The sequence below is a fragment of the Eulemur rufifrons genome, chromosome 24 (genome assembly GCF_041146395.1).
Source record: "Eulemur rufifrons isolate Redbay chromosome 24, OSU_ERuf_1, whole genome shotgun sequence".
Classification (NCBI taxonomy): domain Eukaryota; kingdom Metazoa; phylum Chordata; class Mammalia; order Primates; family Lemuridae; genus Eulemur; species Eulemur rufifrons.
This window is the reverse complement of record NC_091006.1, coordinates 16,846,270-16,871,922: the sequence shown is the minus strand read 5'-3', so window position 1 is coordinate 16,871,922 and position 25,653 is coordinate 16,846,270. Positions and strand designations below refer to the sequence as shown.

At 50.8% G+C, this 25,653-nt stretch overlaps 2 protein-coding genes across 3 annotated transcripts; one reads left to right on the top strand and one right to left on the bottom strand.

The window, feature by feature from the left end:
• Positions 1–246: 246 nt before the first annotated feature.
• On the top strand, positions 247–9,846 carry SPACA6 (sperm acrosome associated 6). The gene is made up of 9 exons (XM_069457655.1): positions 247–656; positions 1,030–1,107; positions 7,208–7,276; positions 7,926–7,949; positions 8,278–8,355; positions 8,482–8,591; positions 8,997–9,153; positions 9,233–9,443; positions 9,757–9,846. The coding sequence occupies exons 1-9, from the start codon at positions 443–445 to the stop codon at positions 9,788–9,790; spliced, it is 975 nt and encodes a 324-aa protein (XP_069313756.1). The 5' UTR covers positions 247–442; the 3' UTR covers positions 9,791–9,846.
• Positions 9,847–15,495: 5,649 nt separating this feature from the next.
• HAS1 (hyaluronan synthase 1) lies at positions 15,496–23,898 on the bottom strand. Of its 2 annotated transcripts, none has more exons than XM_069457806.1 (5): positions 23,843–23,898; positions 20,505–21,212; positions 18,973–19,198; positions 18,227–18,359; positions 15,496–16,487 (listed from the first exon to the last, which is right to left on the bottom strand). In XM_069457806.1, exons 1-5 carry the CDS (start codon positions 23,849–23,851, stop codon positions 15,812–15,814), a joined length of 1,752 nt encoding a protein of 583 aa, XP_069313907.1. In that variant the 5' UTR covers positions 23,852–23,898; the 3' UTR covers positions 15,496–15,811. The 2 variants fall into 2 exon arrangements, with proteins under 2 accessions (XP_069313907.1, XP_069313908.1); XM_069457807.1 differs by having other exon boundaries at positions 20,505–21,209.
• Positions 23,899–25,653: the final 1,755 nt, after the last annotated feature.

Sequence of the window (25,653 nt, the reverse complement as noted above, 5' to 3'; positions counted from 1 at the left end):
TATTGTGACTTTCTGGGTCTCTTACCCTCCCCATATCTCTCCTTGTCTCTGTTTCTGTCTCTTTGGTCTTTCTGTCCTCTGGCACTTAGAGTGTCTCTGTGTCCATCTCCATCTCTGAGCCCTACCCCAATGCCCACGGTGGGGCCTGTTGGGGCCACCATGTGCCATATTGCCAGCCTCTGGGTCCCTGAGACCCTTTAACCTGTGAGGACGTCCAGGGTCACAGGTGAGGTTCTTGGGAGCCTGGCGTCTGGCCCATCCACAAACCTGGGGATTGGCGTCCCGACCCCTGACCCCTGATCCCTCACACCCTTCCTCCAGAGCCTGACAGTTGACTACCAACGGAAACTCAACCTCTGAGCCCAGGCCACTGGCCCCTCCCCCACCCCAGGTGACCTCACAAAGGTCGCCAGCTTCACTCTGGGCCTTGAGACTCTCTGCGATGGCCCCACTGGCCCTGGCCAGAGTAGTCCTATGTGCCCTGCTGGGCCTTGTGGTCCTCAGGGCGCCCACCTGGGCCTGTCTCCTCTGCTTCACCACCTTTGCGGAGCGCCTCCGCATCTGCCAGATGTTTGCCGGGGTGGACAGCCCTGAGCTCCAGAAGTGCGAGGAGGTCTTTACGGCCGCCTTCCAGGGTCTCTCAGACATCGAAATCAGTGAGGAGGGAGACCTGAACTCCACTAGGGTCCTGGGAGGGTGTTTTGGGAGGAACAGGAGAGGCCAGGACACACTCAGTGAGGTCACAGAGGGAAGCACAGAGGCAGAGGAGAAAGGCTCAAAGACACTGAGCCAAGAGACCCAAGGGGGTGGGGAGAAACAGAGAGACAGGAGACAAAGAGAGGGGCAGAGACTGGGAGAGAGGAGGGTGGAGACCAGGGGAAGAAACTCAGGAGGGTGGAGATTGGGGGCAGAGACTCAGAGAGGGGAGGATGGGGCTTGGAGCAGAGGGTCAGAGAGGGAAGGAAGTTCCCTTCAGGGACTTGGTGTGGGGGAGCTGACTCCTGCAGCCTCACCCCCGTCCCACCCCAGACTATGATGAGAGAAGCCACCTGCATGACGCCTTCACCCAGATGACCCATTCCCTGCAGGAGATGGCCGCCGCCCAGGGTGAGTGGTTGGGGGTGGGGCCCCTGGGATGTGCGGCCTGGGGGGGTGGTGCTGGGAAGCCCAGTGAGCTGGGTCACTTGTGGTGAGGAGGGCAACCGACCCTTATCAGCAACCCTCAGCGAGGACATCTTCCTCTAAGATGGAACACACACACACATGTCTATTTCTTACAGTTAAAGTGGTTGGTTCCCCATTTTTGAGGTGTGAGGCTACGAGGGGGCAGACAAACACATGGGGACAGTGGAGTAGATCATTCAGGTGACAGCTGTGAAGAAAGACAGGGGTGTGACTGTCCTGGGGGGATAGGCACACGTGACAGCCTTGGGGTGGGTAAGACACACGTGTGTGGCTGTGCAGAGGGACCTCAGGGCCAGGGGAACATACATGGCCTATGGGTGGTGTTAGCAGCAGTCACACCAGGTCACCATGGCCATGACCCCCCAACATGCCAGAGGCTGGAATTGTGGAGGGTCCAAAGGCTGGGGGGAGGCCACAGAGCACTATTTTTTGGAATAAACTGGCCCCACCAAACTTTATCAAAGGTCACTGAGGAGGGGGATGTTCCCATCCATCCAGGGGGTGTCCCAGGGCCAGCATGGAGAAGGCTTCAGCTGTGGGTCCCCCGGGGGGATCCTGAGGAGCTTGAGAGCTGGACAGGGCGGGTGCAGGATTTCAGGAAGTGCCCTTTCTCCCCATATAGGCTGTCTTGTCACAGGAGGTTTTGAAAAGACTAGGAAGAAGTCCAGATCTGGGAGTGGATGACCTCTCTAGGGCTACATGTGGAGGGACTTGGAGGGGAGAGAGAAGGGGCTGGGGTGAGGGTCCAGGCCAGAGGGGAGGAGGCCTGAGTGGGGGTCAGCGTTGTGAAGGTGGAGCAGAAGGGACAGGCTGAGAGTCGGGGGCTGGAGGAACGAGCCTGGGTTGCTGTTTGGCGAGGGGAGGAGGGAGGGTTAGAGGACAGTGCTCGAGGCCCAGCTCCATGCCTTTTGGGTTGTGGGTCATCCCTGAGATGAGGAGCCTGGGAGAAAGAGCCAGAGTGGGGGCCGATTATGAGCTAGGTTAGGACATATTGATTTTGAGGGGTCCTGGGGACATCCAGGAGGCAGCTAGATACCTGATGGCAGGGTTCAGCTGAAAAGTCAGGGAGACACAAGACTCTGTCCTGAGGGCACTGGGGAGCCATGGGAGGGCTGTGAGCAGGGGAGGGACAGAATCAGCTCTGGGTGTAGAAGGAGCCCTCTGGGGTTGTGTGGAAAACAGACCAGAGGGGGAGTCTGGAGGCTGGGAGAAGCTGGTACAATACGTTCAGCAGATACTTATTGAATGTGCCAGGAACAACAGTGGGGACACAGCTTTGACCAAAGCTGCAAACTGCCTGCCCTCAGGTTGCTTATATTGGGGGTGAGGTGGGGAGGAGACAGACAATAAATGTAACCACTAAAATACTTCAGTATGTCAGTCGGTGATCTGTGCTATGGAGCAAAACAGAGAAGGGGAAGGGACTAGGGGTATAATTTTAAATAAGTCGGTCAGAGGAGGTAGAAATGAGACAGTCCAGTTGAGCAAAGATTTGATCAAAGTGATAGTGAGAGCCATGCAGATAAGTCTGAGGAAAGAGAGTTTCAGGCCAAGGGAAGAGCCAGTGCAAAGGCCCTGAGGCCAGTGGGGCTGGAGTAGAGATGGAATCAGAAAGGTAGCAAGGGGGCCACTTCCTATAGGTCCTTGTAGACCAGTGGTTCTCAAGCCCCAGTGTAATTCAGAGTCTCCTGGGAGCCTGTTAAAATGCAGATTATTTGGCCCTGCCCTCTGTATCTAACCAGTAGGTCTGAGGTAGGGCCAGAATATTGACATTTCTATCAAGTTTCCAGGTGATGCTGATGATGCTGGTCTAGGAACACACTTTGAGAATCACTATTGTGGGCCCATGGAACAACTTTTTTCTTTTGCTCTTGAAATGGGGAAGCTATTGGAGAATTTTACACAGAGACAGGATCGGACTTAGGATTTAACAAGATCCCTCTGGCAACCACGTGGGGCCAGGGCAGAGCCAGGGAGACCAGTGAGAAGCCAGTGAGTGGTGGCTTGGACCCATCACAGTGGTCCATGTGAGCTGAGGTGAGGTCTGAGCTGAGGAGTGCAGGACATGGCGATTTGACTGTGTGCCACACCTGTCCTGTGCTTCCAAAAGGCTGCATCTGCCAGACAGTTACTCATGTTAATTATCCTCCTAAAAGATATCCTCATTCCAGCCCTGTGAGGCACAGTTTTTATAACCCCACTTTCCAGATGGGGAAGTTGGGGCTCAGCTGGACAAGAAAGACAGACCCAGGATATATTTGGAGACAGACTGGACCAGATGTATGTGCGTGAGGGGGATGGGAAGAATTGAGGACGACTTTCGAATCTTTCCCAGACTGAAGCCTGGAGAGATGTTGGAGCTGACTTAGGGCTGCCTCTTGGTGGTTGCAGGTGATCTATGTGTTGGATATAAACCATGGAGTGGATGCTGTGGGATAGAGAGGAGGGTGGTACACCGCATGCAACGATTAGGTGTGGAGGCTCTGGGTTTGAATGTGACCTTGGACCACTTCCCTAATCTCTCCATGCCTCAGTTTCCCCATCTCAAGTTTGGAGATGGTAGCTCATCATGGCCAGGCACCAATCTAAGCACTTACAGACAATATCTTATGCAGTCATTAAATGGTCCCATGAAATAGTTTGGGATGAGGATGTTCTTATGGTGTGTGACATTTCATCCTCCCACCCTTCCAGTGAGGCAGACACAGCTATCATCTCTCTTTTATGAATGAAGAAACTGAGGATCAGGAAAGTTAAGTCACTTGGCCAGGGTCACATAGGGAGGAGGGCTTGCGATTGAGACCTCAGATTTGAGACAGGTGTGCTCAAGATGGAAGGGCCAGGACTCAAGCCCAGATGATCTGAACCAGAGTCAGAGTCAGAGCTCCTAAGGGTATGCAGCTGTTTTGGGAAGACTTTAAACTGCAGTTCCCAAACCCCAGGCCACAGACTGGTACCGGTCAGTGGCCTGTTAGGAACCAGGCCGCACAGCAGGAAGTGAGTGGTGGGCGAAGCTTCATCTGTATTTACAGCCGCTCCCCATCTCATAAGCTCCGCCTCATGTCAGATCAGCAGCAGCATTAGATTCTCATAGGAGCATATACCAGGGATCTAGGTTGCTTGCTTCTTATGAAAATCTAATGCCTGATGACCTGAGGTGGAGCTGAGGTGGTGATGCTAGCACTGGGGAGCAGCTTCTAATACAGATTATCATTAGTAGAGAGGTTGTGCTGATTGCACAATAAATGTAATGCGCTTGAATTTTCCCGAAACCACCCCCCAACCCTTGGAAAAACTGTCTTCCATGAAACGAGTCCCTGATGCCAAAAAGTTTAGGGACCGCTGCTTTACAACATCCACTCACTCCCCCTGTGGTCTACTTGATATAACCCACACCCCTTGGCCTGTTTGGAACATTATAAACCCAGGATATATAAACCCACCCTGATGCCATGGCTCACTTGTAACAAAGTACCATAGTGGCTTAAACAACAGAAATTTAATTTTTCACAACTCTGGAGGCTAGGAGTTCAAGATCAAGGTTTCGTTGTCAGCAAGGCTGGTTTCTTTACAGGCCTGTCTCACACTCATCCTCCCTGTGAGTCATTTGGTTTGGCCCACAGATATTCCATGGATGACGCCTCCAACATCCTGGCCTCTCATTTGAGCACCCTACTCTGACCACATCCTCTTGACCATTCTGCCATCTCAAGACCACACTCCTACTCTGTGGTCAGGAGGAGACCTCTAAGTCTTTGACCCCTCATTTTGAACCTACTTCTTGGCTTTAGTGCTCCTTCTTTCCAAGTATATGCCCAATGATGATCGTTTCAGCCACTCTCTTGCCAGTATCCTCAGTTCCCTCCCTTTTTGTATGACTTTAAACACAGAGGAACCCTTCCCCACTCCCTGCAATGGCTTAAGCAAATGAGAAGTTTATTTCTCCCATATAAAATACATCTTAAGGTCGGCACTTAAAGCTAGTATGACAGCTCCGTTTTCTTGGGGACCCAAGCTCCTTCCAGCTTTCTGGTATACCACCCTAGGGTGGAGCCCTTGTCCTAATGGACCTGTATGGCTGCTAGAGCTCCAGCCATCAAAACCAAGTTTCAGGCAGCAGGATGGAGAAGGGGGAAGGAATCAATAAGATGACACCACCTCCCTTTTAAGGCTACTCCCTGTAACTCACATATGACACTTCCACTTCCATCTTTGTGGCCATAATGGGTCACATGACCACAACTAATTGTAAGGAAGGCTGAGGAATTAAGTCTTTTAGCTGGGCGGGGGGGTGGGGGGGGGTCCCATTCCCAGATGAAATGCAATGTTCTGTTACTGAAGAGAAAATATAAACATTTAGAGGCAACTGACAATTCCTAATACAGAGATTATTTTGTAACAAAGTACCATAGTGGCTTAAACAACAGAAATTCATTTTTTTACAATTCTGGAGTCTAGAAGTTCAAGATCAAGGTTTTGTTATCAGCAAGGCTGGTTTCTTTACAGGCCCCTCTCCTTGGCTTGTAGGTGCTATCTTCTCCCTGTGTCTCCACACATCCCTTTGTGTATGTCTGTGTCCTAATTTCCTTTTCTTACAAGGACACCAGTCACACTGGATTAGGGTCCACTCTAATGACTTCATCTTTAACTTACTCACCTCTTTAAGAACCCTACCACCAAGTACATTCTAAGTAACTTTCTAAGGTACTGGAGGTTAGGTCTTCAACATACGAATTTGGAGGGTGGGACACAATTTAGCCCATAACACCCTGCCACCCAGGGTGGGACACAATTTAGCCCATAACACCCTGCCATTTCTGATTCCCAAAACTACCACAAAATCAATCCAGCCATCCACTTTCTCTTTTTTCACTGGAAAAGGCCACAAAACCTTACAGTTTGGAGGCCATGACAATGGTCACAATCCAAACACTCACAAAGGTAGAGCACATCAAAGAGTGAAAGAGGAGTAGAACAGAGTGGAGGCTGGGACTGTGGAGCAGTGGCTGATGAATGCCCTGTGTAAAGGGAGTGGCTGCTACTAAGCTCCAGCTAATTGCCGCCTGATGGAAATTCAATCTCTGTGTTACAGCCCTTCCAGTTTTGTTTTTTTTTTTAAGAGATGCCAAACATTTTATGTGACTTTCTCCAATTTTGTATGTTGGCAACTGGTTCTTTAAAAAAAACACACAAAACAAAACAAAAAATACTTTCCAGGCCAAATTTAACACCTCCAGAGGATGGATTTAGGTCACAGGCCACCATTGTGGTCTCCAGTTCCAGCTGAATCTTGGAATTCATTCTACACATATTTATTGAGCACTTTCTAAGACTTGGGGCCCTCTTGTGGATTCTAAGGACACAGCACTAAAGAAGGGACATGCTTATTTACTTAAGAGACAGAAGTATATGGTCACCATATATATAAATATATGTAATTACAATGTGGTGAGAGCTATGAATGATGTGAATGGGACAGTGTGATTAGGTTAGAGTTGTGGTGATGGAAAGCCATTAAGGACATGACACTTGAGGGTGTAAGATATGAGGATGATTAGGAAAAGGGAAAAAGATGTGCTAGAAACAGAAGCCAGCATGTGCAAAGGCCCTGAGGCACTAGAGAATGTGGTTCTTTTCATATTAAGGGAAATGAAAGGTGGACAGTAGGGATGGAACAGAAAGAGATGAGAAGTAGACCTAATCACATAGGACCTAACAGGCCTTAGTGAGGAATTTCATCTTTGTCCTACCTTCTTCCCCCAACAAGATAAATGCAGATGATACAGAAGAGGGTTTCCATCCTGGAGAGATTCAGGAGGCAGAAGAGACTTGGGGACTTCTCAGTATTCACAGTAGACAGAGTCGGAGGAGATGAAGAGAACAGAGAATGTGGTAATAGGAGAGACACAGATGTGGAGAGGGGCTGGAGAAGGGGCACAGACACCGTGACAGCGTGTCCTGAGGAGCTAGGCCAGGCCTAGGGGAAGGGCCTTTACTAGAAAGGTGCCCCTCCACCCTCCAGGGTCCTTTGAGGTTGCCTTCCCTGATGTCGCAGAGAAAATAAGGAAGGTCATTGTACAGCTTAAGGAAGGTAAAATAGACTCCGTGGGTCTTCCCCGTCCCTGCCCCCAGGGACACGCACAGTTAGGAAACCCTCACTCCTTAGATCCCCATCCGCTCCCTTTAGTCCAATCTCCTGGCCCAGTCTCCCAGCTGCAGCCCTCGGTGGGTGACTCTTGCCTGCCTGGACTACTCTGGATCTGGCCCCCCCTCCTTCCATGAAAGGTTTCCTCTCCAGCTAGGACCCTTCTTGGGATGTTCCAGACCCAGACTAGACCAGGCGTCTTTCTGGCTCTCTGTGTCTAGCCCTGGGCAATCTGTGAAATGTTTCCCCTCCAACTGGGTTCGCTTAGAGGGCTACTTCTATCCTGGCCACACCTCTTCTCCAACTGGGCCTCCTTCTTTGTGGATTACACCTGGACTGGCCCCTCCCTCCTCAGGGCATGCTGCAGACCTGTGTGTCTCCTCCCACCGCCCACTTAGACGGCTCGCCCCGCAGGCCTGTGACTGACCTCTCTCAGTGGTATGCCACAGGCCTGCCTGCCCCAGGTGCAATGCTACAAGCCTTGCTGCGGCCCCCCTGGAGGGATGCGTCCGGCCCAGTAACATCCTTTCGGGAAGCTTGAGATAGAATCCGTCCTGCGACTTTCAGGCTACTAACGCTTCCTCTCTCTCCGCAGTCCAGGCCTGCATCCCTCCCTGCGGTAAGGACTTAATCCAAAACTCAGAATTGCGGTGGAAGGGAGGCAGTCGGGGCCAAAACTTCAAGTGGGAGAGCATGGGTGGGCTTCAAATATGAAAGAGGCCAATAAGAGCCCTGGAGAAACCTCACAGCAGGTGGGTCTGAAAGCCTAACCTAAGCCAACCAATGGGAACCGTAGAGAGGAAGAGGAGTGAGAGTCAGCAGGCGGGAGCGGGGAAGGCGGGGTAAGGTGCCACCAGGTATGGAACCCAGGGAGGCTCAAGGTAGCCAAACGGCCCGGGGCTGGGGAAGGCAGGGTGGAGCCCAGACCCAGAGTTCCCGCCCGACAGGACTCCAGGAGGTCTCCCGGCGTTTCCGCTGCCGCGGGTGCTACTCTACCGTCTGCGACCTCCCGCTGGACTGCCCAGGTGAGGGGGCGGGGCCTCGGAGTTGTGCGGGACCTGACCAACCAGAGAGGTGAGGAAGGGGCGTGGCCTGGGGACCAGGCCAGGCGTGGGACGGCCCGAGGGAGAGTGACCCAGCTCGGTCTGCAGTTCAGGACGTGACGGTGACTCGGGGTGTCCAGGCAATGTTTTCTTGCGTCGTAAACTTCCAGCTGCCAGAGAAAGAGATCACCTATTCCTGGAAATTCGCAGGAGGAGGTGTGAGTCGGGGCGGGAATCGTTTAGTCGGGCGGGTTATGCATCGCTAGAAGATGGGGAGTCAGGATGCAGGGGGTGGGAGTCCGGTCTAGACACGTGCAAGGACAGGGACCCGGGATTTAGGGAAGAGGTCGAGGACCAGACTCGCTTTAAGAAGTGTGGGTTAGGGGTGCGCTTAGGGAGGTAGAGCGAGTAGAGGGCTCAGGGTGCGGGGTCACGATTAGGAGGCGGGGCTATGCTTGAAAGATTGGCAAATAAAGGCTGAGGGGTGGGTCCAGGGCCCAAGAAGGTGTGGCCGGGGCGGGGCTTGTAAGTTACTGTTTGGTCCGCGGGAGCCGAGAGCTCCTAGGACTCGGGCTGGGGTCAGGGCTCGTTCCTCTGGCCGCTTCAGCCCGAGCGTCCCGCAGCTCCGGACTCAGGACTTGTCCTACTTCCGAGAGGTGCCGCAGGCCCATGGATACCTGGCGCGGATCCGGCCGGCGCAGCCCAACCACCGCGGGACCTTCTCCTGCGAGATCAAGCACGACCAGCGCCCCCTGGCGCGGCTCTACTTCTTCCTTAACGGTGCTGGAGGGTGGGCTGCGTAGGGCGGGGCCGCGCGGGGAACGCGGCTCGTGCCCGTCTGACGCGCGCGTCCCCTCAGTGACGGGCCCGCCCCCGCGCCGGGAGACCGAGCTCCAGCTCAAGTTCCGGGAAGTGCTGCGCTGGGCGCCGCGGGACGCGGAGATGATCGAGCCCTGGAGCCCGAGCTTGGGCGAGCTGCTGGCCAGGCCCGAGGCTCTGACGCTGAGCAACTTGTTCCTGCTCGCGGCTGTTGCAGCTCTCGCGTCAGCGTCTGCGACCCTGTTGATGTGGTGAGCCTCTGGGACTCCAGAGTCCCACCATCCAGCTCCCCCCTTCTGCAGACCTGGATGTCTGGCTCCCACCTCCCTTCTTTCTCACATCCAAGAGTCCAGGCCCCCATCCCACTTTTCCCTCCTACCCAGGAGTCCAGGCCCCCAGCCCCTCCTCCCTCAGACCCAGGCGTCCAGGCCCCCAGCCCCTCCTCCCTCATATCCAAGAGTCCAAGCCCTATCCATCTTTGGGACTCAGGTGTCCAGTCTTTCAGGACCTAGATTTCTGGTCACCAACCCCTCCTCCAACACACATGCCTCCTTGTTTCCCCAGGATGTTCTTTCGATGGTACTTCAGCGGTAACTAACAAAGGTATCTCTTCCTTATCCTATTTCCATCCCTAAAATAAAGAATATTTCAACTTTGGATTCTTTCGTCTTTGAAGATGGTTCCTATTAACTCAGGTAGGAGGAGTTGCAGCATACCCCAGACATGCCCAGGTGAATATCGCCCCCATAATGACAGTAATAGGCATTGCTATCACAGTTCACGGCTCTGTTAGGTGGAATTCCAGACCCCTCTTCAGACTTTTGACAGTCTTCTTGGCATTTCCACTTCCAGAAAACATCCCCAATAGAGTCCTTGATGTTGTCCTCAAAGCTTCTTTCTCTCCAAGACTTTCCTCCTACCAGAAAGGGCACTACCATGCACCTAGCAGTTCAAACTAGAAACCTATTTAATTTCTTACTTAATTTCTCCTCCATTTCCAATTCATTTCCATATTTCAGCCTTTTTAATTCCTAAATATCTGGGTCTCTGGAGCAGGCTCTCTACCAACCTCCTTGCTCTGCTGAAGCCCATTCTGCACACAGCAGCAGGAGTAATATGTTAAAGTGTGTCAGATCAGGTCACTCCTCTGCTCAGACTCCTTCAGTGGCTCCCTACTGCCATTGGGTCAAAGCTTCCACAGCTCCTAGATTCTGGCCCTTGCTGACCACACTAGCCTTGTCCCCTCCCACTCTCCCCTTTGATCTTTCTACCTTGCAGTTTCTCTGGCCTTTCCTCCTTCCTTATAACTCATTATGATTCGTCTCACCCTCTCCAGGATCTTGGTACATGCTGTTTCCAGCCTAGAATAATGTTTTCTCTTTTTTTTTTTGGTCTAGTTAACTCAGTTATGATTTTCCCAGAGTGGCCATTATATGTATTAACCCAGTTAATCCCTATGACAGCTCTGTAAGGCTGGCACTGTATCTGCTGACTCCACCTCACCTCATCCCCTTTGCTACTGTCCAGCCGCAGTGGCCTCCTGTTTTGGTCCTTTGCACATGCAAAGATCAGTCCCATTTCTAGGCCTTTGCATGTGCTGTGCTTCATATTTAAAAAGCCTTTCCTCTAAACATCACGAACCCACCTCCCTCTCATTGCAGATCCCAGCTGTGGTGTCACCTCTGACTGCCCCTCCCCCTGTGATTATTTGACATCCCCCAATTTTAGTTTGTGCCTAAGACTCAATGGGACCTAATATTAACTCATTTTTCATTGGGTTTTATTTTCCCTACCTAAAAAGGAAGCTTCTTCTGAACATGTATTCATTCACCATCACTGATAATATTCCCCTTTATGGATTCATTCATTCAGCGATTATTTATTGAGCTCTTACTGTATGTCACGTAGAGACAGCAATGAAGAAATAAGAAGAGACAAAAAATCCATACAATATTGTCATGGAGCTTAGATTGTAGTGGGCACTTAAGGAAAACTATACACTCAACACTTCTGACACAAATGTGTGGATGTTTTTCCTCTATACTAACCAATTCTCCGTCTCTCTGGAGTGTACTATAATTTAATTCATTTCTGAAATCAACCACCCAGAGTTAGTGTCAAACTTCACAGGTTTTAAGGGCTCAGGCCCACAAGACTGCCTTGACTTCAGGTGCCAGTTGCCAGGTGGGGTTTCCCACAACCTGCACCCGTGGCCCGCTAGCTCAATCATTTGCTGGAATAGCTCACATAACTCAGGGAAACGTTTATTTGACATTTACAGATTTATTATAAGAGACATAATGAAGGAAACAGATTAATAGCCAAATGAAGAGGAAAATAAGGAGAAGTCCGGAAAAGTCCCACGTGCAGGGGTTTCTGTCCCTGTAGCGTTAGGGTGCACCACCCTTCTGGCACGTGGATGCCTTCACCAACCTGGAAGAGTGCTCTGAACCCCATAGTTTAGGGAGTTTTTATGGAGGCTTCCTCATGTGGACCTGACTAGCAATGATTATTAACTCAATCTCCAGCCCCTCTCTCCTCCCTGAGGGGGTGGGGCTCAAAGTTCCTAATAGTCTAGTCTTGGGCTCCATGCAAGAGCCCACCAAGGGTCACGTTCAGTAGAACAAAAGACATGCCTATCACCCAGGAAATTCCAAGGGATTTAGGAACCCTGTTTAAGACGCTTCTGTCACCCACATCACTTGGCAAATTCTAAGGGTTTTAGGAGCTCTATGTCCGGAACTGGGGGCAGACTCCAAATAAGCTTCTTATGTCACAGACAGTAAGCAAGAAAATGAAGTAAAATGTGTATCAAGTCATGTGATAATACATGTGATGGAGAAGATAAAGCAGAAAAACGGAACTCGGGAGAGGAGACAGCAATGAGGTCTTTGGAGAAGACCTCACTGAGAAGGTGACATTTGAATAAAGACTTAAAGGGGGATGAGGGTGTGAGCCATATGCACATTTGTGTTAAGAGTGTTCCAGGCAAAAAAAAAAAAAAATTTTTTTTAAATCAAAAGCCCTGAGGCAGGAGTGCCAGGCATGTGGGAGGCATAGCCAGGAGGCCTGTGTAGCTGGAGCAAAGCCTAGGAAGTGAGTGCACAGTGAAGTCAGAGAACTCGGGGACCAGATCATGCAGGATGTTGGCCACTGTAAGGTCTGCAGACCTACGTCTACGAGATGAGAGTCATGGGTGGTTTTTGAATGAAGGAAGGTCACGATTTGATTTTCATGGCTACTCTGTGGATAACAGACTGGGGCAAGGGTGGAAGCAGTTGTCACTGTGAGGTGCTGCAGTGACCCAGGCAAGAGACACAGGTTGTGGGTAGAGTGGTGGGGATCAGTGGCTCTAGATCTGTCCTGAAGTTGGGACTAGTGGGGTGTGCTGATGGATTGGGATGTTGAGTGTGACAGAAACAGAGAGTCGAGGGTACCTGCAGCAACACTGTGCAGTAGAACTCTCTCCCCTAATGGAGATGTTCTAGATCTGCATTGTGCGGGATGACAGCACCAGCCACATGTGGCAATGAAGGATGTGAAAGGTGTCCAGTGCAACTGAGGAACTGAATTTATAATCTTAGGTAGCTTTAGTTAGTTTAAAGTTAAAATAGCCCCTGCTCCATGATAGCAAAAATCACAGAGGCGTGTGTCTGGGTTTTCTCACCTGTGGATCACTCTCTTTGTGTTTGCTTGAGTAAGAGCTCCTTGAAGGCAGGAGCTGGCTCTTCATTGTTTCTATACTTGCAAACCTGGCCAAGTGTGTGGAATTCAGTAGGTACTTGGTAAATGTTCTTGTGAATTGAATCAAAGAAAGAATGAATGGTTCCATGTGGCTACTGTGTGGCCAGTACAGCTCTAGCATTTTGGGCCTGAACAGCTGGGAGGATGCAGTTCTGTTGACTGAGATAGGGAGACTGTTGGAGGAGCAGGTTTTGTGGGGATTAGCAGGAAGGAAGGGGAGGAGAAGTGAGGAGTTGGGTCTGAGATGCCTATTAGATCTCCAAGTGGAAATGTCCTGGAGGCAGTTGGAATTCAGGGCCGAGGTCTGGTCTGAAGATAAGTTTGGGAGTCTCATCTCCATGTCTGGAGCATGAATGAGGCATTCGTAACACTGGATGAGCCATAACACTGGATGCACGGGGGAAACAGTTGTAGATGGATAAGAGAAGAGGTTTCTCCAATGTCAAGTAGCCACATGAAGAGGATCTATGAAAGAAAACTGAGGATGGAGGAAAGCAGCATAGCCGTGGCATTCTGAAAGCCAAGTGAAGAAGGCATTTCAAGGAGTGATTGCCTGTGTCAGGTGCTGCCAAATCATGAAATAGGGGGCCTGAGAATTGGCCATTGGTTTTAACAGTGTGGATATCGTTGGTGAACTTGACAACAGCAGTTTCCATGGGGGCACAACCATCTGATTGACATGAATTTAAGAGTCAATGGGAGTCAACATCATTAGTCATTGGGGAAATGCAAGTCAAAACCACAATGAATGGCCGGGCGTGGTGGCTCACGCCTGTAATCCTAGCACTCTGGGAGGCCGAGACGGGTGGATTGCTCAAGGTCAGGAGTTCGAGATCAGCCTGAGCAAGAGCGAGACCCCGTCTCTACTAAAAATAGAAAGAAATTATATGGACAACTAAAAAATATATATATATACAAAAAATTAGCCGGGCATGGTGGCACATGCCTGTAGTCCCAGCTACTTGGGAGGCTGAGGCAGTAGGATCGCTTAAGCCCAGGAGTTTGAGGTTGCTGTGAGCTAGGCTGACACCACGGCACTCACTCTAGCCTGGGCAACAGAGTGAGACTCTGTCTCAAAAAAAAAAAAAATTAAAAAAAAAAACAAAAAAAACCCACAATGAGATACCATTCCACACCCGCTAGGATGGTTGTAATCAAAAAGCCAAGTAATAACAAGTGTATCAAGGGTATAGAGAAATTGGAGCCCACATACATTGCTGGGAAATGTAAAATGGTGCAGCCCTGTGGAAAACTGACAGTTCCTCATAAAATTAAACATAAAATTACCATAGGACCCAGCAATTCCATTCCTAGGTATATACTTAAGAGAATTAAAAACCTATGTCCACACAAAAAACTGGTACATGAATGTTCATAGTAGCATCATTCATAACAGCCCAAAAGTCCGTCAGCTGATAAATGGATAAAATGTGATATGTCCATGCTATGGAATATTACTTGACAATAAAAAGGAATGAATCAATGATATATACAACAACATGAATGAACCTTGAAAACATTATGCTACATGAAAGAAGTCAGTCACAAAAGAGCACATATTGCATGATTTCATTTATATGAACCATCCATAATAGGTAAATCTATAGAGACAGAAAGCAGATCAGTGGCTGCGTAGGTCTTGGGGGCGGATAACAGAGTGAGGAATGAGGAGTGACTGCCAATGGGTATGGGATTCCCTTTAGGTGGGTGATGAAAATGTTTCAAAGTCAGATTATGCTGATGGCTGCACAAATCTATAAACTTACTGAAAACCATTGAATTGTGTGCTTTAAATGGGTGAACTCTGTGGGAGGGAAATTGGAGCCAAATATACTCTCAATGAGTTTTATTAACAGAAAGAGAAATGAAACAGTAGCTCAAGAAGAAGTTGAGGTCAAGACAAGGAGTCTTAAAAATGGGAGAGTAACAGCATGTTTGGTTGCTGATGGGAACGACCTCAAAGGGAGGGCAGAATTGAGGGTGGGAAGAACTGCTGGAGTGAGGTCTTTGAGTAGACAAGAGCGGGGGGAAGGGCCGGTCTAGTGCCCTAGTGGAAGAGGCTGGCGTTGGCTCAGAGCACAGACAGTTCACCCTCAGCAATAGGATGCAGGTGGCGTGTGTGAGCACAGGTGCAAGTGAGTGGGAAGACATGGAAATGGGGATCCTTCTTGTAACCTCTATTTTCTCTGTGAAGGAGAAAGACAGCTCAGAGTGAGGCTGAGTGGGGGTGGAGGTGGGGGCGGCATTTGAGGAGAGAAGGGATGAGTTAGGCCTCTGAGTGGATGGACCAGAAAGAAAGCACCATCCGCAGAGCCTGGCAGCGTCCAACAGGTAGTTGGTGCTCCATTAAGTATCTGTGAATGAGTTAAATAATTTAACCCCCACAACAGCCTTGACCCATGCGATTAATAATCCCTATTTTCCAGAGAAAGAACTGAGGTTCTGAGGAAGGAGGGCGTCTTGTCCAGGTTCCAACAGCTAGCACCCTGGACTGAGCCAAGAGTCTTCAATTCTCAGTCATGCAGCCCCTTCTGTTCTCAAAAAGGTGGGAGGCTCAGAGAAAATAAATAAAATTCTTTACTATATTCTAATCACACAGTACAAATGGAGGTTACATAAGAACAGGGAGAAAGTGGGGCCCTTTCCCCTCTGCCCCTAAAACCCACACCCTGACCAATAAATACCCCTCCCAGAGACCCAGAAGTCCCAGCCCCAATAGTCCAGACTGAAGAATCTTGGGTCGACCCCCTCACTTCACAGAGGAGGGAAACTGAGGCCCAAAGAACCACCCAGCGAGTTCATGACTCCTGGGGCCCCACAGGTCTCCTCTGGCCTCCCCTGTAAGACCCTTGAGCGAGCACCTGCGAGGTGGCACTCACACCTGGACGCGGTAGCCCCCCGCCCGCCGCCGGCAAAGCCTCCGCACGCCCACCCAGTAGAGTGTCAACATGACCACCCAGTAGCCCACGTAGGCGCCGGCCCCTGCGGCCAGGTGGTAGGCCTCGGCAGCCCGAGAGGGGCCGCTCCAATCGGCCCTGGCCTCTTGGGCCACGCTGCGAACCAGGCCCCCGAGCAGCAGCAGAGCCCAGAGGGCGAGCGGCAGCAGAGGGACATAGTTAGCGGCCAGCTTCCGCCGGCCCGAGGTGCCCCAGCCACTCTGGTTCATGGTGACCAGCGCCAGGAACTTGGCCGGCAGGAGGCCGCACATGTAGAGGGGCGCGTAGAGGGACAGCAGCACCATGCGCAGGCAGCCCCGCAGCCAGGCCGCGAAGGCCGCCTTGGCCAGCGCCACGCCCTGCACGCACAGGAGCACCCAGAGCAGCGCCCACGGGCGGCCGGCATAGAAGAGCCGCAGCACGGTGGCCGCCACGAAGAAAGGGAAGAGGCCCGAGACCACCGCCTCGTAGGTCATCCATGCGTGATGCCGGTGCCACCACAGCGCGTTGTACAGCCACTCGCGGAAGTACGACTTGGACCAGCGCGTCTGCTGGCTCAGCCAGCGCAGGAAGGACGAGGGCGTCTCCGAGTAACAACGGGACCTGGAGGTGTACCTGGGCAGGTGGCAGAAATGAAGGCATCAGTGTGACTCGCCTTGGGGCCCACACAGGATTCTGAAGCCAGACATGACCACTGTGGATGACCACTGGGAGCAAGTTTCTTAACCTCTCTGGGCCTCAGTTTTCTCATATGTAAAATGGGATCAATAATGTTTGCTATCTAATAAGGACGTTATGAGGATTGAATGAGGATTAAATCCCAAATGCTTAGGACCAGTAGATTTTACTTGCCCAATATATGTCAGCGACTATTATTTTTACTATGACTAATACCATTACTATTGCCATTACTAAGATCATTGAGGTTACTGACACTATTACTAATACTATCACTAATATATTACTAATACTACTATGCTTACTGTTATTGGCAGGCTCTACCATGAGGAGCAAGTCAGGCGTGGCTGCTGCCTGGGGTAGTCCATGTGTTAGAGCTGCTCAAGGGAACCCTCGGCCCCTTCCTGTGTCAGGGCAGACATCGTCATTCATCAACGCCTGCACGGTTTCCAGCCAAAGAATCCCTGGCATTACTTGACTGTGTCCAGTCTCCTTCCCCTGTGTCATCTGGCATCCTCAATGACCAGCCTGCTTCCGACCTTGCCTGTACTCAAAACAGCTGCCCGGGGGATCCTGTTACATGTCACTCACTTCTCTGCTTAAAATCCTCCCGTGGCTCCCTCATCTTCATCCAAAGTCCTTCCCATATCCTATAAGCCTTTCACGAGTGGACCTTCTGTTAACTCTCTGTCCTCCTCCTAACACACCCCACTCCCCAGGCTCATTGCTCCAGCCACACTGTTCCCAGCCCCCATCCCTATTTACCCCAAGGCACTCCATTTAACATTTTCCCTACCTCAAAACTTCCTATCCCCCTTCCTGTATTTATCTATCTCCACAGCACATTTCATTAATATACTGTATGTTCTACTTATTTATCTTACTTGTCTATCTCCCCAATCAGTGTGAGCATGAATTTGTGTTCCTTTTGTCTACTGCTGCATCCCCGGAGCTTAAAACATTGTAGGCACTAAATGAATATCTGTCAAGTAAATGAATGCATGGGTTCCCTCGGTATATCCCAAGATCTCACTGGGTCTGGCTTTGTATTAGAAATCACTCTCCCATGAACTTCACTTGGTCTAGCTCACCCCCTTCCCCAGTCTCATTGAATTACTTCTCTTCTCATGAAACATTTACTAGAGTTTAGATGTTCCCCTCCTCTCTCACTTGATTCTTTCTCGGTGGCTTTCTCACTAGTTAGATCCCACCTTATTTATCTCTTGCCCTTCCCACCTCACCTCACTCCTCACATGGAGTGATCTGTGCTGCCTTGGTCGCCATGTCTCCATAGTGGAGACTCACGCCTTCTCACGCTGTATCTTCTAGGTGGAATTCCCCACCTTCACCCTTGCATCATTTGATAAAGTCCATTGGGCCACATGGTTCAATGCAAATGCCATCCTTGTCCCTTATGGTATCTTCCACTGTCTCCTAATATCTTGGTTGGTAAAGTCCACTGGCTCAAAGCAAATGCCCCCTCTTCTGTTTCTAGTATCTTCCTCTCTGCTCTAATATCTCAGCTGGTAGAGGCCATTGTCCGAGTTATTTTGGGTTTGGAAAATTCAAAACACACACAAACATGCACGCACACACACACACACACACACACACACATTTGCTGGGATACTCATTGGCCTCCACACATACCCCACCACCTGGTCCCCTTAGCTTACTTGGTAGCGTAACCCATGCTGAGCATGCGGTTGGTGAGGTGCCGATCATCCCCAAAAGTACAGTGGGTGCCCAGGAACTTCTGGTTGTACCAGGCCTCAAGAAACTGCTGCAGGAGGTTGTTCCTGTATAGGCCTGCAGGGAGGGGTAATGTGTAAAAGCATCAGCTTCTACTGTCACTAACACCGTCCCCAATGCCGTCTCCAGCCTAAGCCCCATCTCCAATTCCAACCCCATCCTTAATCATTGCAATCCCAATCTCAGCCCTATCTCCAACCACAACTCCAGCCTCGATCCTGTCCTCAACCCTGTACCCATTCCAACTTGCCTGTCACTGAACTACACCCACTGTGGCTGCAAACCTACCCCAATCTAATCCCCAATCCCACATCTATTCTCAGCCCCATTCCCTACTCATCCCTATCCAAAAACCCATCTCCAACCTTAAACCTGGCCCCATCCCTGTCCTTGATTCCAAGCCCACCCCATCCCCTTCCCCAAACCCTTCCCTGGCCCCAGCCCCAATCCCCATCTGTATCCTTTCTGCAACCCCAGTCCCTACACCAAACCCAGCCCCAGCCCAAACAACACCCTCACTGCCAACTTCCATTCTTATCCCATCCCTAATTCCTGCCCCAGCCCCATCTTTGTCACCAACATCAGTCACATCCTTAGCCCCCTCCCGCTCTGGCTTCCCTTCTCCATCCCCACCCCATCCATGGCCCTCCCAAGCCCTGCCCCTGCTCACCTAGGGGACCGCTGATGCAGGACACACAGTGGAAGTAGCTCTGACAAGCCCGCTCCACATTGAAGGCTACCCAGTACCGCAGGCTGCTTAGGAAGCTGACCCAGGAGTCCAGAGGGTTAAGGATCCGCACGTCCCCCCCGACAGCCCCTACCCGGGGGTCCTCATCCAGCACTCGCACCAGCTCCAGCAGTGCCATGGGGTCCAGCCTTGTGTCCGAGTCACAGACCTGTGAGGTGGGAAGGGCAGAGATCAGGCCAGACCCCTGCATGGGGTGGTGCTTGTGGGGGAGGGTGCCACTGGGTGGGGGGCAGCTGTTCAATTTGCAACCAAATTGAACATAATTTTGCAGCGGTTTTTTTTTAGCCATTTCCAATATCTAATCACATCTTAAGACGAACTCTAAGACCCACACCCTTGTATAATACCCTCCTTTGGTGTGTGGGCAGGACCTCTAACTCGCTCGTAACCAATTGAATATGGCAAAAGTTATGGGCTGCAATTCCCATGATTATATGGAAATGGGGAATGGGTTTTGCAATGTAATTAAGGTCCCAAATCTGTCGACTATAAATTAATCTAAAGGAGATTATTCCAGGTGGGCCTGACCTAATCAGGTGAACCCTTTAAAAATGGTCTAGAAGTCAGAGACTCTCTCTTGCCGGCCTGGAGGAGGCAAGCTACCATGAGTTCTATAGCTGCAAGAAAATGAATTCTACCAACAAACACATGAGCTTGGAAGAGGACCCCTGAGCCTTAGATAAGACCCAGTTCCAGCTGACACCTTGATTGCAGCCTGGAGATACCATGAACAGAGGACCCAGTTAATCTGTGCCTGTACTCCTGCCCCACAGAAACTATGACATAATAAATGTGTTTTGTTTCAAGCTGCCACATGTACTGTAATTTGTTATGCAGCAATAGAAATCTAATATGGTACATTAGTGAATGAATCTCTACACTGAATGGATGAATGCAAAAATGAACGATTAAATGAAGAAATGAATCTATATTGAATAGACAGACGGTTGAATGGATGAACAGAAGAATCTCAATATGGAAGGAAGGAAAGAAGGAGGAAAACAAATCTCTATGTTTAATGGATAAATGAATAAATGAGCACATGATCTCCACATTGGAAGGACAGAAGGATATATGAATGAATGAGTGAAGGAAAGAATTTCTGCATCGCATGAATGAAGAAAGGAAGAAAGAGAACTTAATTCTATACTGAATGGATGGATAAATGAATAAATGAGTGGAGCAGAGTCTGCCTTGCGTGGGTGGGCAATGAAGAAAGGAAGGCAGGAATGACTACATTGAATGGATAAATGAATGAATAAATGAAGGCATGATCTCCATATTGGAGGGGCAGATGGATATATGAATGAATGAGTGAAGGAAATAATCTTTCCATTCAATGGATAAATGCACAAAGGAAGAGATCTATTCGAATCTCTACACTGAACGATAGGCCCCAGGAAAGTGGGGTGCGGGGTGGGGTCACGAGTGGGGTAAGGGCGCCTTCCACTCACTTGCACGTAGTCCACCGAGTCGCCGAGCGCCTTGAAGGCGGTGTACATGACCTCGCGCTTGCCGCCCCAGCGCTGCGCCACGCACACGCACCGGTGCGTCCTCACCAGCGCCTCCACCGCCAGCCGCCCCGGATCCTCCGCCTCCACCTCCCGGTAGGCGCCGGCGCCCACTGCGCCCGCCGCCGCAGGTTCCCAGGGCTGGTGGTAGTTGCCGTCCCACACGTAGGTGGCGGGGTCCTCGTCGGCGAAGACCTCGCGGAACATGTCGACCATGTAGAGGTCCTCGGCGCGGTTGCCGTCCACCACCATGAGGACGCGCAGCCGCGCGCGCGGGTACAGCAGGGCGCGGGCGGACGCCAGGCACTGGCGCAGGTACGCCGGGTCCTCCTGGTACGCCGAGATGGTCAGCGCCACGCTCCGGGCAGTGGCCGCGTCCAGGGGCCCCCGCTTCACTGCCCGCCGCGCAGCTGCCGCCACCTGCCGGTGCTCCAGGTACGCGAAGAGGCTTTGCGCCACCAGGTGCGCCGAGAGGAAGGCCCCGTAGAGACCAAAGGCCAGCAGACCATAGCGATCGGAGGCCAGCGGCACGCCGGCGGCGTAGGCCCAGGTCATGAGGCCCAGGATGAGCAGGGCGAAGGCGATGGTGAGCACCCGCCGGGCCAGGCCAGAGCAGCGGCGGGCTGCTGGGGTGGGCTTGGGCACGTCCTGCTGGCAGCCGGCAGAGAAAAGGAAGGGGCATGAGTCCTGAGGTCCTCCTCTGAGAAGATCTCTGGGTTTTTCCCCCAAGCAGGATGATAACATCACCTTTTTGAAAACATCCCCTGGGCACTACAAAGTTATTTGCATTGATGAAAATAATTGGGCCAGTTATCTAGGCTTAATATCCGATTTGATCCTTTCTAATACACCTTTTTCCACATTGTAAACATCTCTTAAATCCGTGAGGATTATACGTAGTGGAGTGCCACAGTTTAATTAGCGGGGTGTTTCTCCCCTGTTTCTTAGTGGCACGTAAACATAAAAATTCATCTCACAATCAAAAGTTTCTTAACGTTGAGACAGTAATAATAATATTTACTAAAAGAACAATACAAAATGGCCTGTACCAGGTGCTGCTTTAAGCCTTTTAGATGAAGTAACTTATTTTAATCCTCACAGCAGACCTATGAGGCAGGTACTATTATTATCATGCCCATCTTACAGATAAGGCAACTGAGTCACACAGAGGTGCAGCAACCTGCCCAAGGTCACACCTGGAGAGAGGAGGAGTCTGGACCTGAACTCTGGTAATGTAGTCACTAAATCACAATCTTATATACTGGCTTTATTCCCTAGGAGAACCCAGGGGGACAGACGGTGTTTGCTGCCACCATATAGACGACAAAACTGAGGACAGATTAGCCAGGAGGAGTGGATTGTGCAAGGTCAGCCGCTCACAGCTGGAGGAATCTCCTCTCTGACTTCCCAGAGGCATGCCCTGGTTCTCCCCTTCCACTGCCTAGCTCCTGGACTGGGCCAGGTGCCCAGTAAGTTTTGAGGGAAGAGCCCAGAATCAGAGGGAAAGGGTGCCTCCATTTTCTCATCTGTAAAATGGGTATTTAGCACCTTCCACATGCCAGACACTACAACAACTCTATGAGGTAGGTACTGTTACTATCTTCCATTACAGATGAGGTAACTGAGGCCCAGAGAAGTAAATATTCTTGCCCAAGGTCACTCAGGTAGTAAGTAGAGGAGTTGGGCTCAAACTCAGGCAGTCTGGCTCTTGCGTTCCCCTCTATGCTACACTTCCTCCTATGTCACCAATTCCTGCCTTGTAGGCTTGTTGTAAGTTAAATGAGTCATTAAGATATAGATCTTCAATGTCCAATACAGATGTCACCTGCGTCTACTGAGCACTTGAAATGCAGCCAGTACAACTGAGGAATTGAATTTCAAGTTTTGGCCGGTGCAGTGGCTCACGCCTGTAATCCTAGCACTCTGGGAGGCCGAGGTGAGCGGATCGTTTGAGCTCAGGAGTTCGAGACCAGCCTGAGCAAGAGTGAGACCCCGTCTCTACTAAAAAAACAATAGACAGAAATTATCTGGACAACTAAAAATATATAGAAAAAATTAGCCGGGCATGGTGGCACATGCCTGTAGTCCCAGCTACTTGGGAGGCTGAGGCAGAAGGATCACTTAAGCCCAGGAGTTTGAGGTTGCTGTGAGCTAGGCTGACACCACGGCACTCTAGCCTGGGCAACAGAGTGAGACTCTGTCTCAAAAAAAAAAAACAAAAAACTTACTCTCTGACCTTTTACAGAAAAAGAGTGCTGAGCCTGACACATTGGGTTAAATAAAATACAGTATTAAAATTAATTTCACTTTTTTTTTTACTTTTTCAAATATGGCTACTAGAAAATTTTTAATCACATATTGTGGTTCAAGTCATATTTCTATAGGACAGAGCTGTGATGGAGTTTTTAAATGCTCAATATTAACAATTCTTTCTTCTAGAATCCTTCTCTGTCCCTTTGCTTTACACCTGGCCCTGCCCAAGTTTCCTGGGGTGGCCCAGTTCATGCTGGGGATCACCGTGACAGGAGGAGGTCCAGAGGATTGTGATTCCAGCAACAGGGACACACATTTAGTTCATCTAAAAGGCTTACACACATGTGTAGACACACCCGCTCACATGTGTAGACACACCTGCTCACATGTGTACTCACACATGACGAGCGACACACAGAGTGACCCTGCGACCACCCCCTGACAGCCACACAGGTGAACTTGCAGACACACACATACCCCTCAGCAGGAAGAAGCAACATCAGGAAGAGATACCCATGTGGTAACAAACACGCCAACACCCCTGAGTGGAGCAATGAGACTGACAAGAAGGATTTCTGAAGAAATAGCAGTTAACAGTTAAGATGATACTGAACCATATGAAATTGCCATTTTCACCAGCCAAGAGTGGCTGAATGTCGGTGATTTCATTTAGTTCAACTTAATACTTATTGAACACATAAAACAAATCAGACCCACGTGTCACAGGCAAATACAGCCCTGTCTTTCTCTCTCACTAGCTCTCGGTAGCTTGCTCGCCCTCTCATTCTTTCTTTCTCTTCCCCTCCTGGGGAACACAGACATACATGAATTTACGGCAAGATAAACATGTACAGAAACACAGACATGTCATGTCTCACATACACGCACTTGGCACAGCCACTTTCCACGCAGAGAGGGAAGCCCGAGTACTCAGACGCACGGGTATAATCACAGACACATGGTTCCCCGACACACGTGGTCACACAGATGGTGGCAGTTTCCCCACATGGCCATGTTCTCACACACACCTGTATCATCGCAGTGGGTCCGGCTGGGCTCTCTCCTCTCCGGCTTGCTCTCCGAGTCTGTGTCTGGCCGGAGAGCTGGAGGGGGGGGTCATTTGAAAACCAGCACAGGCGGGGGCGGGAGCAGGCGCTGACGTCAGGCTAAGCTGGGCCAGGGGCTCTGAGGTCACAATCAAGCTGGGCAGCTCCACCCGCTTCCCGCTATTACCCGCCCCCTGCCCCCCTCACCCAGACCAGCCTGCCTTCCCAGGCCCCCAGGTCTGCACCCACCCCTCCAGTCTCTCCCACCCCCACCATTCCCCCTTCTCTCCCAGCCTCTCCCCTCTTTCTTCTCCTTCTCTTTCTCTCTTGCCCGTTGCCTGCCCTCTTATTTTTCTCTTCCACCTCCCTTGCATTTGGGGGGGCTCCCCTCATCTCTCTCATCCCTGTATTTCTCTCCATCCTTCTACCTCCCCAACCCTGTATTTCTCTCCATCCCTCTCTCTCCACACTTCTCTTTCCTCCTCTCTCCTCCTGTTCCCTCTCCTACCCTCCTCCCCAGCTCTCTCCACCTCCCCCTTCTCACCTTCCCCAGTCACCCCCACACTGCCCCTCCCCACAGCCTTGCCCCTCCTGTGCCCAGAATCAGTCTCTGGGTTGGGTCCCCAAGGGATGACGTGTCTCAGCAACTGGCAGATGGAATAAAATGCACACACGTGCTTGCTGTGGGTGTGCCTGTGTGCACTGGCTTGAGGCACAGCTGCCTGGAACCAGCACTGTGAGTGAATGTCTGTCCCTTAGATGCCTAATCGACGTGTGTGCGTGTGTGTCTGTGTGCATGTGCGTATGCGTATGCATGCACACCAGAGTTGGGGTGGAGGGCGGGAGCACTGACATTCATGTCCTCGGGGACTCAGGTGGACTTAGAGAGATGTTGGTCAGCTGCCCCAGGGAGCCACACGGGCTCTGTCAGAGGTCTGACCCACCACAGAAACTGAGTCAGAGTAAGGATGGAAAAGAGATCTTGGAGCCAGGGCATCTGATCCCCCAGCCCCTCAGGACCAGAAAATCAGTGATAAATGCCATTGTTTCCATGCCTTTCTTTCCATGATTTAAAAAAACTAAAAAACTCTCTGTGTCTAATTCTATCTTTCTCTCTGCTCCTCTTGCTATGAACTGGTAATGTCTAACCTCTCACCTGGGTAGCTGTTTCTCCCTGTGTCTGCGACTGATTATCTTTGTACATTCCCATCTCCTCTCTCTCTGTCTCAGTCCCTCTCTGAGTCCTTGTCATTTTGTCTCTGCCTCCCCAACACTGCTGATCTGTCCATCTGTCAGTCTGGGTCTCCATCTCTCTGTATTCCTGTCTGTTTATGCCTGTCTCTTGCTCCTCTTCATGCCTCCCTCTCTCTCTCCCTCTCTTTCCTTCTCTCTCTTTCTCTCCATCTATTTATACCTGCTTCTTTCTGGGTTGGTGTCCATCTCTCTAAATTTCTCTGTCTCCCTGACTGGTGACTTCCTCGTCCTGTGACTCTCTCTCTGAGTGTCTCTAATGTCCCTCCTGTCTTTCTCATTTTTTCTCTCTGTCTCTGTCTCTGTCTCTGTCCTCCCTCTACCTCTCTACATCCCGACCGATCTCCTCCCGAGACTTCAACTCTGTGCATCCCCCGCCCATCACTATTTCTCTCTGACTGTTTTTCTGTCTCTAAGTTTTCGTTTCTTTCTGCTGCTCCATCTCTTCCAGCCTGTCCTGGAGTCTCCTCTGTGGGACACCAAGTCCTCACACCCTGGGGTTCCCCCGGGAGGCAGGCTTGGGGGCAGCGCCAGGTTAAGCC